Consider the following 13,231-nt stretch of genomic DNA (forward strand, 5'->3'; position numbering starts at 1 on the left):
GCGGAGGCAAACATGGCTGATCCTTATGAAAACAGTGATAATGAGGAGGAGTATTATGGTGGAGTTCCTGTTGTTTGTTGGTGCCTTCACCTCCGTTTGTCAGTGAATAAGTCACTTGTAATGTCAAAATCTGGAAATAATGAAGCTTAATGGTGTCTCGCTACTTTGTGGTGTTTCTCTTCACTTTCCACCTTTAACACAATGATGAAACCCCCCCCCCCCCCCCCCCCCCGAACCAAGAGCGTCTGACACGTTTCCCTCTGAACACACACAATGTTACACTCTGGCTTTTTATTCATGTTTTTAAAAAAAAAAAAAAAAAAAGAAAGAAAAGAAAAGAGCAGAACATCAAGGGAACGCCAGCTCAGACCGGCTGGCACACATCTCAGGGTGTTAACAGGTGAGGGTAATTTCCTAAAGGTGCAGACACCTGGCCTCACCTGGGGTTCACAGTGAGGTCAGGACACCTGTGCTGTTTTATATCTTAACTCCCCGCGGAGGGCGTTCGCTATTACAGGTGTTCACACCCAACATTTATTTATTTCAGGTTTCACAGGTGCTCCAGGTTACACTCAGCAGGTGACGTGAAGATGCAGTAGGAGAGCCCAGGTACAGTCGGTTCGAGAGGAAGAGGCACGACAAGAACGCTGATTTCAATTTTTGCACGGTGAGCTCTTGCACAAACTTCAAATATATTTACAATAATAAACAATCAATGATTCATAAGATGTGATATTTACAGTTATTACAAATAACGTGTTCAGTGACTGCGGCTGAATGAGTCAGTAACTGGAGTTGAGATCTCAGCAGGAGGTTTTTCTTTTTTTTTTTTAAAACAATTCACATTGTTTCATCTTTTGTTTCCAGAGGAGAGAAGAAAAAAACTAAGAAACAAACCTCTCTGGTGTCAAAAGAGTCTGGTCAAGTTAATGCCAAGAAATCTGTGGTACAATACAAACAGTTTAATTGTGTAATTAACAATCAATAACCACTTCTAGTTAGAACATTTCTGAAGAAAGGAACCGAGAAACACTTATAAAACAGTCAGTCGTAACAAAATAACTGGTGTTCTCATTGAAATAAACTCATAAAAAAGAAACACTTTTATACAGGATATTTATACAGGAATAGCTTTTTGAATTGGATTGTTAACCAAAGGAAGACACATCGCAGACATCGATTTTCACACAGATTGCATATGTTTTTCTTTCTAAGGTGTTCTATAGGTTAGTCATTTTACCTAAGCTTATTTGCATGATAGTAAAAATTGCATACAACATTAATCGTGAAGCTTGTAGCATGAGTTGCTCGACATACAGCACTTATTATAGGCAACCTTTAAAGCACATTTCTCCATTTAAAACGTTTAAGACACTTTTTGTTTTTACTGCCCATCGAAATTACATTTATAAATAGAAAAAAGATCGGTGGAATTTAAAAAAAGCGCTACGCAACATAAAACTTTTTCAAAAAGTAATTACATCAGAAAAACACTGCATGAACTGCAAATAAATAATGTCGGACAACATAAACATGGTGTAATTCACATTTCTAACTGTGTGGCAATTCAGAAAGTTACAGTGACAAAGGTTTTGCAAAATAATCTAACATCGGCAGTGCCGTATAGTACAAGGCATTTGTTGGCATAGTTTCTTTAAGACTGTATTTTTTTTTTTTTTTTTACAGTTACAATATATGTCTATATATATATTTATATTTCCTCCCTAACAAATATGTAAAGACTGAGCTATTCTTGGAGATGCACCTGGGCTGGGTGATCACGTTCCAGAGGTTGGAGTGATCCATAATCACTTTATGCGCTTTTTAAAAGAATAACTAATCTGCCAGCAGGCTCCAGACTTGATACCTCATGATTAAGGCCTTGTCAACCACTTGGTCCTCGATTTCATTTGCTATTTTATTTTTTAAAAAATTCCAGTTAAACATCACATACGTAAACACCTATCAAAGTCCTAGCAAACTCCAGGGGGACTTTTTTTCTTTTTAAATATAATCAGTAGCTCAAAAAGATAAAGTAAAGTCAGTGTAAAACAACAGACATAGAGTGAGTGCAGTCAGCAAATATCCACGGCAACATACTTAGAATAATTTTTTGTGCAGATTATTTAAATGATGCATCAGTCTTTACAGTGAATAATACAAGTTTTACAAAATCCAAAAAGTAGTACTTGAGTCTGAAATGGGCTTTCCAGTGTGTGAACACTCACTTCACATAGCCTGTCAGTCTGATACAGTATATATAAACACTCCTCATACAGTCTGTGCGCTGTATTCATTAAAAACACTACTTTTCTTTATTTGCAGTGCGGTGGTTCTGTGTCGGCCAGAGCGTTACATTTAGCACAGTCATCAGTCTGTGTGTGCACAAGAAAACTCTCAGTATGGATTCAGACGGGGAGAGTCCTACTCCTTGGCCTCGTGCTCCGACTCTGACTGGGCCTCGGCGCCTCGGCCCAGCTGCTCCTCGATCTTGATGGAGAAGATGGTGTTGTTGGTCTGCGTGCTCTCGTCCAGCTCCTTCAGCAGCTCCCCGCTCTCCCTGAAGTCCGTCAGCTCCTCCTCGAAGGCCGGGCTGCTGCCGCTGCTGCTGTTGGTGTTGGTGGTGGCCGCGGTGCTGTTGTTGTTGTTACTGGGCTCCTTGGGCCCCTTGGCTGGGTGATTGACGTAGAAGCGCTGGTTCTGGAAGAACTTGATGATGGTGAGCTTGGGCAGGTCCAGCTGGGCCGACAGGGTGTGGATGGCCTCCTCGTCGGGATACAGGCCCACGTCCTGGATGAAGCTCTGCAGGATGCCCAGAGCCTCCAGGGAGATCTTCCCTCCGCCGGTGCGGGACTTGATGCTCCCTCCGCGGCTGCCCTCGTCCTCCGTCTCGGCCGGAGAAGCGGTGGAGGGTTGGCGCGGCGGCAACCGGGGGCCGGTGGTGGGCTGCTGTTGCTGCAAAGGCTGCTGGGACAAGAGGGGTTGGGAGGGGTGCTGGAGGGACAGGGAGGGCTGGTGCTGGTGCTGGTGCTGCTGCTGTGACTGGGGCGGCTGAGCCTGCAGTGGGAAAAAAAAGGGGAAGAGAAAGCAGACGGGGATGTTATCAGTGAACACTTATCGGCGCCTTAATAAGGCCTTTCATTAAAATCAATTGAGTTGTGAGGAAAAATGGGCCCGCTGTGTATAGAACAGGCACTTGGTTGGAGGAATTTTCCATGTAATATCTCATTGAATGTAATCAGTTCTGCAGATATGATTTTTTTTCTCCTTTTTTGGTAGTGGGAGATTGTGTCTCTCATTGTGGGGGTAGAGGCATCAGCAACACACACAGCTACACACACACACACACACACACACACAGCTACACACACACTTACACACACACACACGAACTCCAAAGACACAATCAGGCCTACACACAGTGGGAATTCACAGGGAAACTGGCCTCTCTATTATAGCCTCTGCTGCTTATCAGGCTCTATTGCCAGGCAGTGATAAACAAGCTCCCTGTGCACAATTCACGTTGCGATGGTCTGGCTGATTTGCCGCAGTGTGAGAATGCTATCGATGGCTTTCACTCTGCCGTCAGAATCCCGTTAGTGTAAACACATGACACATTACTCGTAAAATGTCTCATTGTGTGGTTGGAGAGGGAGTGAGTGGGCAACTCGTGGTCCCTATTGACCCTGCAAAATGGGTGCTCTTTTATTTTCATTTCTGAGTCAGACACTGTAGAATAGGTGTTTCATAATGAAGTTTGCAAAACAGCACTTTACAGGAACTCTGTTTGCCAGCTGCATAAATGCACCCAAAGATGTGATTTTACAGTACCAATATACTGAGCTATGATAGTTCTTGTTGAGCAAATGTGAGCTAATTTGGCTAATGTGTCGCGTTAGTGAAGGACAGGCACAAAATATTTGAACACTGGTCTCTTATGGACAATGTAAAATGCAACATTAAATCAGAAATAATCTTATTTTATTTATCTACAGCCGTTTCTGTTTGCATGCAAAGTATGCACAAAATTCCCTCATTCTATATCTGCTGCTGAAATTGATTTGAAAAAGAAATCCTATTACCTTATTTATATCTAGTAAATGGCAGCCTTTGTGAAACACTGGCCATGTCTCCAAGTAACCAAATAACTAATCAAACATTCAGCTGTGGCTCAGACTTTTAATAGAAGTATTATTGTACTTCATTAAGATATTTCGACCGTTAACCGAGCCTGTGTGTTATTTTCTATTCATCTGCCAGATGTCTCTTATAAAGCAGCTTTGTTAAATAAGTTCAGGCTAATGATATCGTTCCAGCTCGTGCTGAAAAGTAGGAACTTTTAAGTGTTGCTGTGTTTCTAATTAACAAGGGTTCATAAAAATTCCTAAGTGTTGTTTATTACAAATTCCTTGAAAATTAGTTAAGATTAAATGAAGGGGGGTGGGGGGATTTATGGTTTTTGTTTTTGATACAGCACTTTAGTAAAAAGTAGGAAAATATGCAAAACTACAGTGAGCAGAACGTTATCAGGAGAGTGTTTCTGTCTCACGTACACCCTGTACACAGCAATACAAGTTTCTGATTATTTTCTTGACTTATTGATTAATGATTTAGTCAGAATTCCCTTAAAGTTCAAATGTGTTTCCCACATGTAGATTTATGAAAATGAACATGTGCATTTCTTTTTGCACAGGACATATTTGTTCATATGTTGTTTGTATCTGAGCATGTTTACGTGTGTGGTCATGTTTTTATGTTTTAACATATTAACAGTGTTTTCTGAGAAAATCTGTGCATTTTAAACAAAGTCACACAAACACACACACACACACACACACACACACACACACATCTACATTACATTTTGTTGTGTTTGCATCAACACCCGAACAGACGTGATGCCTGAGCTCTGCTGAGGCTCAGTGTCTTGCCAAAGACACTGTGTCAGGACTCGTGCCGTCTTGCTCACCTGTAGCTGGTCAGTGGAAACGTGCATCAGGTGCGTCGGCCGCTCGTTGTGGTGTTGTTGCCCGGCGCTGCTCTCCTGCTCGTAGATGGCGTCGCGTTCGGCCTGCGAGAGGCTCAGGAAGCGTCGGATCATGGAGAGGTTCTCCCAGAGCGTCCGGTTCTCCGGAGACGGGTCCTCCTTCCAGCGAAGCAGCTCGCAGAGCCAACCCTGCAGGGAAGAGTAGAGAGAGGGAGAGAGACAGAGAGAAACAGCAGAGAGAGAGAGTACAGGTCAGTAAAACATGTTCTTCAGGCTCAAACATGTGCACAGGTCAAAATAATGAATTATGTGTTGTTTAATGTTGGACTGCTGCCTCTAAGATCTTTCACCAGACAGTATGGAAACTGGTTCCTACAGTCACCCAGTCTGACAGTGCTTTACCTGTGATTATTAAACCTGCTTCTTTTGGTGTTAAAATAGATATAAGTAACATAACAAAGTTGCTCCTGAGGGAAGCATCAAAGTGCCGCGATGAAAACGATCCCATGACACCATTTCAAGTGATTTAAGTCACTGAAATGAATGAAAAATATTGTTGTGCAAAAACACCACCAGCACTAAAACACATCCAAATAAAAAAGTAAAGCTACACGCACTAAACACCTCATTATTTCACAATAGCTGCACCTGCGGTTAGCGTGTTTCTCTGCCACAGCTGAAGATGAAGATGAGAATTAGCCAAGGTCAAGCTACACAGCAGGAAGGAACAATTTAACGTGACGAGAAACACACACTCGCATATTGAGCAGCACCCTTGGGAGGAAGCAAGTGACTCCCATGTTTGAAACATTCCAGCAGAGGGCCATGAAAGACAGAGCTGAGGAAGAGGATGGGACGACGGCAACCTGAAAGGCTCCATGTGATTAAGGCAACGAGAGCCACCTGGACAGCTGAGTCAGTGCGACACTGATAGATTACTGAAGGTGCAGGACAAGAGGCAGAATGTTTTATACTTTATATTGTTTATGTGTCACAGAAGCTGCAGCACAACTCATGTAAAACCAACTTCTGTCAGTGTGTTTATAATGTGATGAAGATGTTGCTGTTTAAAGCAACAATCACAGGAAAACTCTCTGTTTGATCATGATCATGAGTTTCTACAGTTTTGTGATGTGATGTTACGTGCAACATGACTTGTTCCCTAAATGTGATTTTGAGTATATCTGACACAATCATAGATATTTATAATTAAAATGTGATGAATAGAGTTGAAACAAAATGGATGAATGAATGAATCAAAATTAGACAGATCATTTTTAATTAGTTTTTCAATCTTCACTTTTCAATATCTTCTATCATTTTTTAGACAAAATCTGTCAACCAAGAAAATAATGGAAATATTAAACACTAATGAAAACGGTCGTTACTTGCAGCCTTAGATTCAAACTATACGGCCTCCTCTTTTATTTCTGTACTTTACTTTTTAAAAGTCTGATTCAAGTAATGTTTAAGGTTGTAGATGAGAGAACGAGAAAAACATTAGACTGAGATGTTACTGAATAAACACAGTTAATAGAAACATCTCACACTTACACGATTCAAATGTGTGTTTGTGACAAATTGTGGATTCACGGCGATACAGACAGAAGGGCTCTGCAGGGGATGAGTGACGTGGTCACCCAGGCTCAGACGTGACGATCCAAACCTCAGCAGGCCAATTTGTGTGAGTGTGTGTGCGTGTGTGTGTGTGAGTAAGAATGAAAGGAAATAACACACTGTAGAGCTGTGTGGGAGAGCGAAGAGGAGTGGGGGGGGGGGGGGGGGGGTGAGGTGGGATGAAGCTGTAGTGAAGCTACAACAGAGCTGTAAAGGGACAAGAGTGGATGAAGAAGGAGGGACGGCTGGGGAGTGTAACCAGCGCGGAGGAAACGCAGCGTCAAAGAGGAGCAGTGAGGTGTGCGAGTGTGTGTGTGTGTGTGTGTGTGTGTGTTACAGAGGGCTACTCGCTCAGCCGGGTAGTCTATCCTGGCAGAGTGACAGAGCGGCGCTGTAATCTCCCGGCCAGTGCGCGGCAGCACCTTTCATTTCCACAGGATTACACCGCGCTGCTGGTCCGCACACAGACACACACACATGCACACACACAGAGGGCAGAGCCACGACGCCACACTGCATGCAAGAGATAACTCAGCAGTTTGGTTGTCCCCTGTTCCAACTCCTCCCATAAGCCACATCAAACCCAGGAGGGGTTTTGGAGGAAGCCGAGAGGGGGAGAAAGAGAGAGAGACATAAAGAGAGAGAGAGACAGGGAGGAGAGCGGGAAGAGGGGGCCATAAAGCTAGCAAGCTTGCGTGCCCACCTTGTTCCTTTGCCACGTTTATTGTTGCGTTTTTAATTTGCATGCAGAGGGATTTGGACGCTGCTCCAGTTGGGCTGTCTGTGGTTTCAGCTGATTCGGTAGTGAGGGAGAACACACACACGCACATGCACACACACACACACAAACACACACACACACACACACACACACACACACACACACACACACACACACACACACACACACAACAAAACACAAACAGACGTGCACAAAACCACCACACACCATCTTGTCAAAGCCAGGGAAACAGTACCCCGGCCCAACGATGGAGTAATCCAACTCAAACACTCCCCAAACCAGCAGGATTAAACCCAAAGTAGCAGAGCCAATCAAACAAAGGCACGACGTGAACTCCATTTCAATGCCAGGAAGTCCATTTAATGAAATAAAGTACAGAGTTATTAGTTCACAAGTGTGAGTGCTCGTTTGTGTGGCGCTCCACTTTGCTGTGTGTTGTTTGATCATTTCTACAGTTTCTGAGCTGACATGTAGCTTCCAACAGAAGAAGGTGTTTTTTTAATGTGACGTATGTCAAACAGCAGTTAGCGCTGCTCCTGGCCAGCTCTGTGGACAGTGGACAGTCAGCATTTTCCATGGCAGTTTCAAGAGCTTTGTTTGTGTTTGTCTAATTGCATTGCTTCCACAGACCAGCCAGAGGCAGCGGGGGGAGAGAGAGGTAAGAGAGACAGAGATGGTGAGACACAGAAAGAGAGAGAGAGAGAGAGAGAGAACGTAACACTCTGACTCAGTTGTTGCCACTAAACTTAATAAAATGAAACAGCCAATGCATAAAAGTTAGTTCTTCTAAAACTTGAAGCAGTATGAACTTACTTATATGTGAGTATTCTTTCCTCAGAATGACTAAATCAACAGGATTTTAGGTTCAACATTCCCGCACTCGGCTGATATTACCATACTGTTGCAAATCTGTTTTCCTCTTTATTGTTTAATGTAATTTGTTGAGGCTCTCCACCGCAGCTGACAAGCACCAACCGCTCTTGATTGGATCATGGAACTTGCTGCCCCTGCCGCTAAAGTGTTCCAACACGGTCCAGAAAACAAAAATCTAGGGCTCTTCAATGCAGTGTACTCTGTGTTGTGTTGAAGATCATTAAGGGCTCTCTATAAATAAATAGAACAGGTAGTTCAGAACAGGCCTAGCTTCTGGCCAGCACTGACTACAGTATACACTCAATGTGTTTCACAACACAGTCAAGAAATTTTCTCATGTCACCGTTTAACACTTGTGGCTGCAAAATGCTGCGGCCGTCGAAAACAGACTACAAGAAAGACTACGACTGACGAGGTGGATGATTATCAAACAGCAGTAACCTATACAACAGATTTTGTTTTATATATTCAAAGATGGCAGCACTTAGACTGCATGGTTGAGGTCTCATACCTCTCATCAACCAACTGCACAAAACAACATGCAGCCGCTTCCTGCAAACAGCGTCAGACCAGCTGAGTTAAAGCTGAGTGTCCAGCATGAAGCGACAGACATACAGCAAGTTAATGACAGTCTGGTTTAGAAGTGGTCACAATGCTCATGTTGCTGCTGCATGTGTAAGTATGTTTGCTAACATGTTAGTCAGACAAACTTCAGAAGCCAATGATATAAAAGAAGTGAGTGTTTGCCGCCCTAGTGGTGAGAAATCACTTCACTCATATTTAAACTTTGTTTTTTTGTCCTGTGTCTGTGTCAGAATTTAATCTCTGGTGAAAACAGGATGTGCTGAAACGTTTGGTTGACTGACCATGTAATCTATTATCTATTACACGACAGAAGATGTGTTGTCAAAAGTTAATCAATTGTCGAGAAAAAAAGCCAAATATTAGCTGTTTCCAACTCCTCAGACGTGGGGATTTTCTGCCTTTCTTTGTTATCACTTATCATCATCTGACATTATATTACTTTAATTTCACAGTGACTTTAAACAAGAGCATTCGAACTCAAAGGGAACGAGACTCATCAAAGTGCAACCCTCACAAATAAAAACCTTAAAGCATGTTCACAAACCCAGGATGCAAATACTTACAGCTATTTTTAAAAAATTACTTTGATTAAGTAAATCAATTAATTATGACAATGAAGAGCAGATCAATTTGTAATCAGAATAATTACAGCCCTAATTTAGGCCATTATAGTGCACAAAAAGTTTCTTAATATCTTAGACATGGGTGAGCTGCTTTTTAAGGTAAGACTTTAAAAAAAAAAAAAAAACAACTTTACTGAGCAAATAATGAAAAACAATTTCATTAAAAGTTCAACAAACCACTTTAGTTCCTGTCATGACACAGAGGCTTGACTCGTCTGCAGTAAACAACATTAACTGTTTGATCAAAGTGTGATACTGAAATGTTCTGTAGAAGAAATAATCTACAGCTCCTAATAGGCCTGCGAGTCAACACTGATAATATTAGTGATGTTAATGATATTAGTAACTGTCAAGTGGTTTTTTAATTTTTTTATTTTTAAAAAGAACATTTCTGCACGACAGAATTGTTTGTTTGACAGATCACAGCATGACATCCCCAAGGAAACTGCTGGAGAAACCTGGTGAGGCTGTGGCGGGAATCACATTTACTGCACATTTACATTCACTACACATTTAAGGACATTTAGACCAGAAACAAATGCCGATAAGCTTTTAAATCGACCTACTGAAGTAAACCGATGCATTCTCCCCCAACCTAGATTACTGGAGAGGAGGCAGTTTATTTTGATGTGAAAAACATCTCTCAGTTGAACTCACAGATGCTGCAAACGGGTTCATCGAAGCAATAAGTACCGACAGGCATAGGATTATCTTGCTATGTTGGCACACACCTGTGACAATATTGCACAATAATCCGCTGCCTCTGGGTCATCACTGCTTAATTAATAATTAGTTTCAAACAACGGGACTAGCAATCAAGAACCAGCAGCCTTTTCTTGTTTTACAGCAGACACAGATCTGACCAGAGGCTTGTGGGACTCTGGGGTCATAAGGTGCCAAATTAAAAGGGTAATAAACTCTTCAGCAGACCATTGTATGGTCCTGGTATAAATAGCAGCCGGGTGTTCTGATAAAAATATTTTCCTCGCAACACAATAGTTGAATTCATGCGCAAGATTCATCCAGCTATGCAGTGCGGTACACCGTGTATGTGAGTGCTGCAGTCACAAGCTGCCAATGAGAGCATAGGCCTGCTCTGTCAGAGAACAGCATGGTATTCACCACCCAACCCACCCACCCATTCACCCATTCACCACCAAACTACTGCGGCAAACACCCCCAACACGGAAGCCCAAGAGGAACACTGATGAACAACTGGCCCTTGCTGTGAGACAGGGACAGTAGATAGACAGACAGACAGACAGACAGAGAGGACTGTCACACGGCCTGGCCAACACCTTCTCTCTAATCTCATTTGCTTGTTATCAGCCCCATCAGGCTGACCTCGGCCACCGCAAAAATAAATAAATAAAATAAGCCAACAGATGTCCATCAATTTGCCATTTGAGTTTTTTCCCCCTCCTTCCTCGGGTTACTGTGTGACCAAAATTAATGGCTTGGTTTCAAACCCAGAAACAGGCTATGTGAGTATATTGAGAATCATTTGTGTGAATAGGCTAAAGTGACACATCAAAAAACAAAAAGAAGAAGAAGAAAAAAAAGAAAGAAAAGAAAATCACAGATGAAGAAATGATTGCGGCCATTGTTGTGGCTGACTGGTTGGAGGACAGAGCAGATTCGAGGGCAGCGACACAAACCTCTCCTCTGTCTGAACAAGGGAGAGAACTAAAAGTAGAGGGGAGACAATGCATTATTGTCTTTCCTCCTCCTTGAACCTGGCAGAGGCCCAGCTCTGGCAAACAACACTATGCAGATAAATGCAGCCGATAACACGGTATGTCCAAACCTGTTTCTCTCCCTGAGCAAGCCAAACCAGCGGCTGCACGAGCACATTCACCCCACAAGGTAAAACGTGTGCTGTGCTGTAAATACATTACGCTGAGGTGGACGCCCATCTGCTGACGACAGAGGAGTCTCGAAACGTTCCTGATGCTCGGGCATATGCGAATCTCCCGCAACAATAAGCAATAATTGACTGCACAATCCGGGGGCCAGATTTCTTTATCTTTTTTTTTTTTTTTTTTTTTGGGGGGGGGGGGGGGGATAAGTCTTTATATGCAAACAGAACTGCTATGAGTGACTGTACAATTTGTCTTTGGCATACTGTGAGGAAGATAGGGCAATAGAAATGGGGTCAGTGGCCTAATTGAACAGCATTGGCAACTGGAGGCACGGCTATGATGGGCAAGACAAAAAAACCCTGTGCCCTCCTAATAGAGCAGCCATTACGCCACAAAGTCCTGTTTATTTGTCTGTCAGTGTCTTTATTCCAGTGTCTTTGTGCAGATAATGGGTCAGGTGAGACAAAGTCCCAAAAAAGCCTGTCAACTATTACACCTTAATCCAAATTTACCCTCCACTATGGAGGCGTTCTGGTGGTCGGAGCATCAATGCATGATGGGAAGGAATTATTTTATGGTTCATATAGAAACAGAAACATTGATTATCGTAGCAGCACTGGCACGGTAAATGAATGCATAAGGTTAAGCTGTGCATTCATTATATATCCAAAGTAATCATGTTTTTATTCTTTCATTCACTGTGTGATAGGGATGATCGCGGCCAGGACAAGGCTTCCACTAAAAATGTCTGCTAGCGAGATCTTAACATAGAAATTTGTCTCGGTGCAGGAAAGGAGAAGATTACTGAACTGTGCATTCATTATATACCCAAAGTAATCATGTTTGCATTCTTTCATTCACTTCAGAGCCCAGTGAGGAGAAGGTTTGTGCAGGAAAAATGGCTTTGCAAGATCAGAAAATACTAATTTATCTCGCGTTACTGAAAAGAAGATTACTGACTTATTAAACAATTTTTTAAACATGCTCCACCTTGTATTTAAAATCCGGGCTCTACATAGTCTCCATGTCCTAGCGCTGACTTATGTTTTGAGGAGGATCATGTCAATGCTACTTAGTGCTATGGAAAAAAATACACCTATACTCATTTCCATTAATTCTGTGGATTGAAACTAGTGACCCTGCATTAACAAGCTCGCCTCTCTTACCATCTCCACCCTCAAGATCATGGCTGGACAACACCAGAACAGAAAAGAACACACGACACGACAGATGGATTGAGGACATTAAATATTTCACATGGTTAGAAAGAAAAAAAAAAGGATTAGTTACAGATAAAGGAAATTAACATTTTTCTAAAAATATTCTACTTTGTTTACACTGTATGTAAGGCTGTTCACCATATGGTGATCAAAGAGTTGAATTTTCATAACCTCACCATCTGATTCCAATTCACACGCTGGTCCTGAGCACTCACAAGGAGGCACACTACAAAACAGATGGATGAAACGGACATCTTTTGGAAATGACAGGCCCTACGGATGGTTGGATTTATAACCACAAAAATGGATGATGAAATGTCTAGTTCTCATATGTACAAATGTGAAGCTGCTCCTCTCTTATGGAAAGCTTCTGAGGATTAAAAACTGAGTCATCTAAATCATTTGAAACGTGCCTTAAAAAAATCTTTTTTTTTTTTTTTTTTATTATTATTAAATCATGTTGATATGACTCTGATGTCTTGTCAGAGTGGATGCTTTCCAGATTGTCATTGCCAGATTGTGTCACTATCCTCTTTTGTGAGAATGTCAGTGGCTGAGCTTTAGGAGAGAAATTTGCCAGTCTGAATCATACATGCCAAACAATTATCTCTATTCGAGCTGCGACATGGAGAAGTCTTAGCCAAACAGTGAACGTTGTCTGAAGAGGGGTCGCGACCTCTGCAGATACAATAAGCGAGTTGACAACAATAACAGACTGACAG

The 13,231-nt window shown here is 42.2% G+C and overlaps 1 protein-coding gene across 8 annotated transcripts in view; it reads right to left on the bottom strand.

Annotated features, from left to right (window-relative positions):
* Positions 1-308: 308 nt before the first annotated feature.
* The window catches only part of LOC130172345 (DNA-binding protein SATB1), a 62,397-nt gene continuing 49,474 nt past the window's right edge, over positions 309-13,231 (bottom strand). For all 8 annotated transcript variants that reach the window (XM_056381003.1, XM_056381004.1, XM_056381009.1 and 5 more), the window contains 2 exons: positions 4,970-5,176; positions 309-3,057 (listed from right to left, as the gene is read on the bottom strand). In XM_056381003.1, coding sequence (XP_056236978.1) covers positions 2,425-3,057; positions 4,970-5,176 — 840 coding nt within the window. In that variant the 3' untranslated portion in view covers positions 309-2,424. The remainder of the gene's footprint in view (positions 3,058-4,969; positions 5,177-13,231) is intronic.

Source organism: Seriola aureovittata, chromosome 7 (assembly GCF_021018895.1).
Source record: "Seriola aureovittata isolate HTS-2021-v1 ecotype China chromosome 7, ASM2101889v1, whole genome shotgun sequence".
Taxonomy (NCBI): domain Eukaryota; kingdom Metazoa; phylum Chordata; class Actinopteri; order Carangiformes; family Carangidae; genus Seriola; species Seriola aureovittata.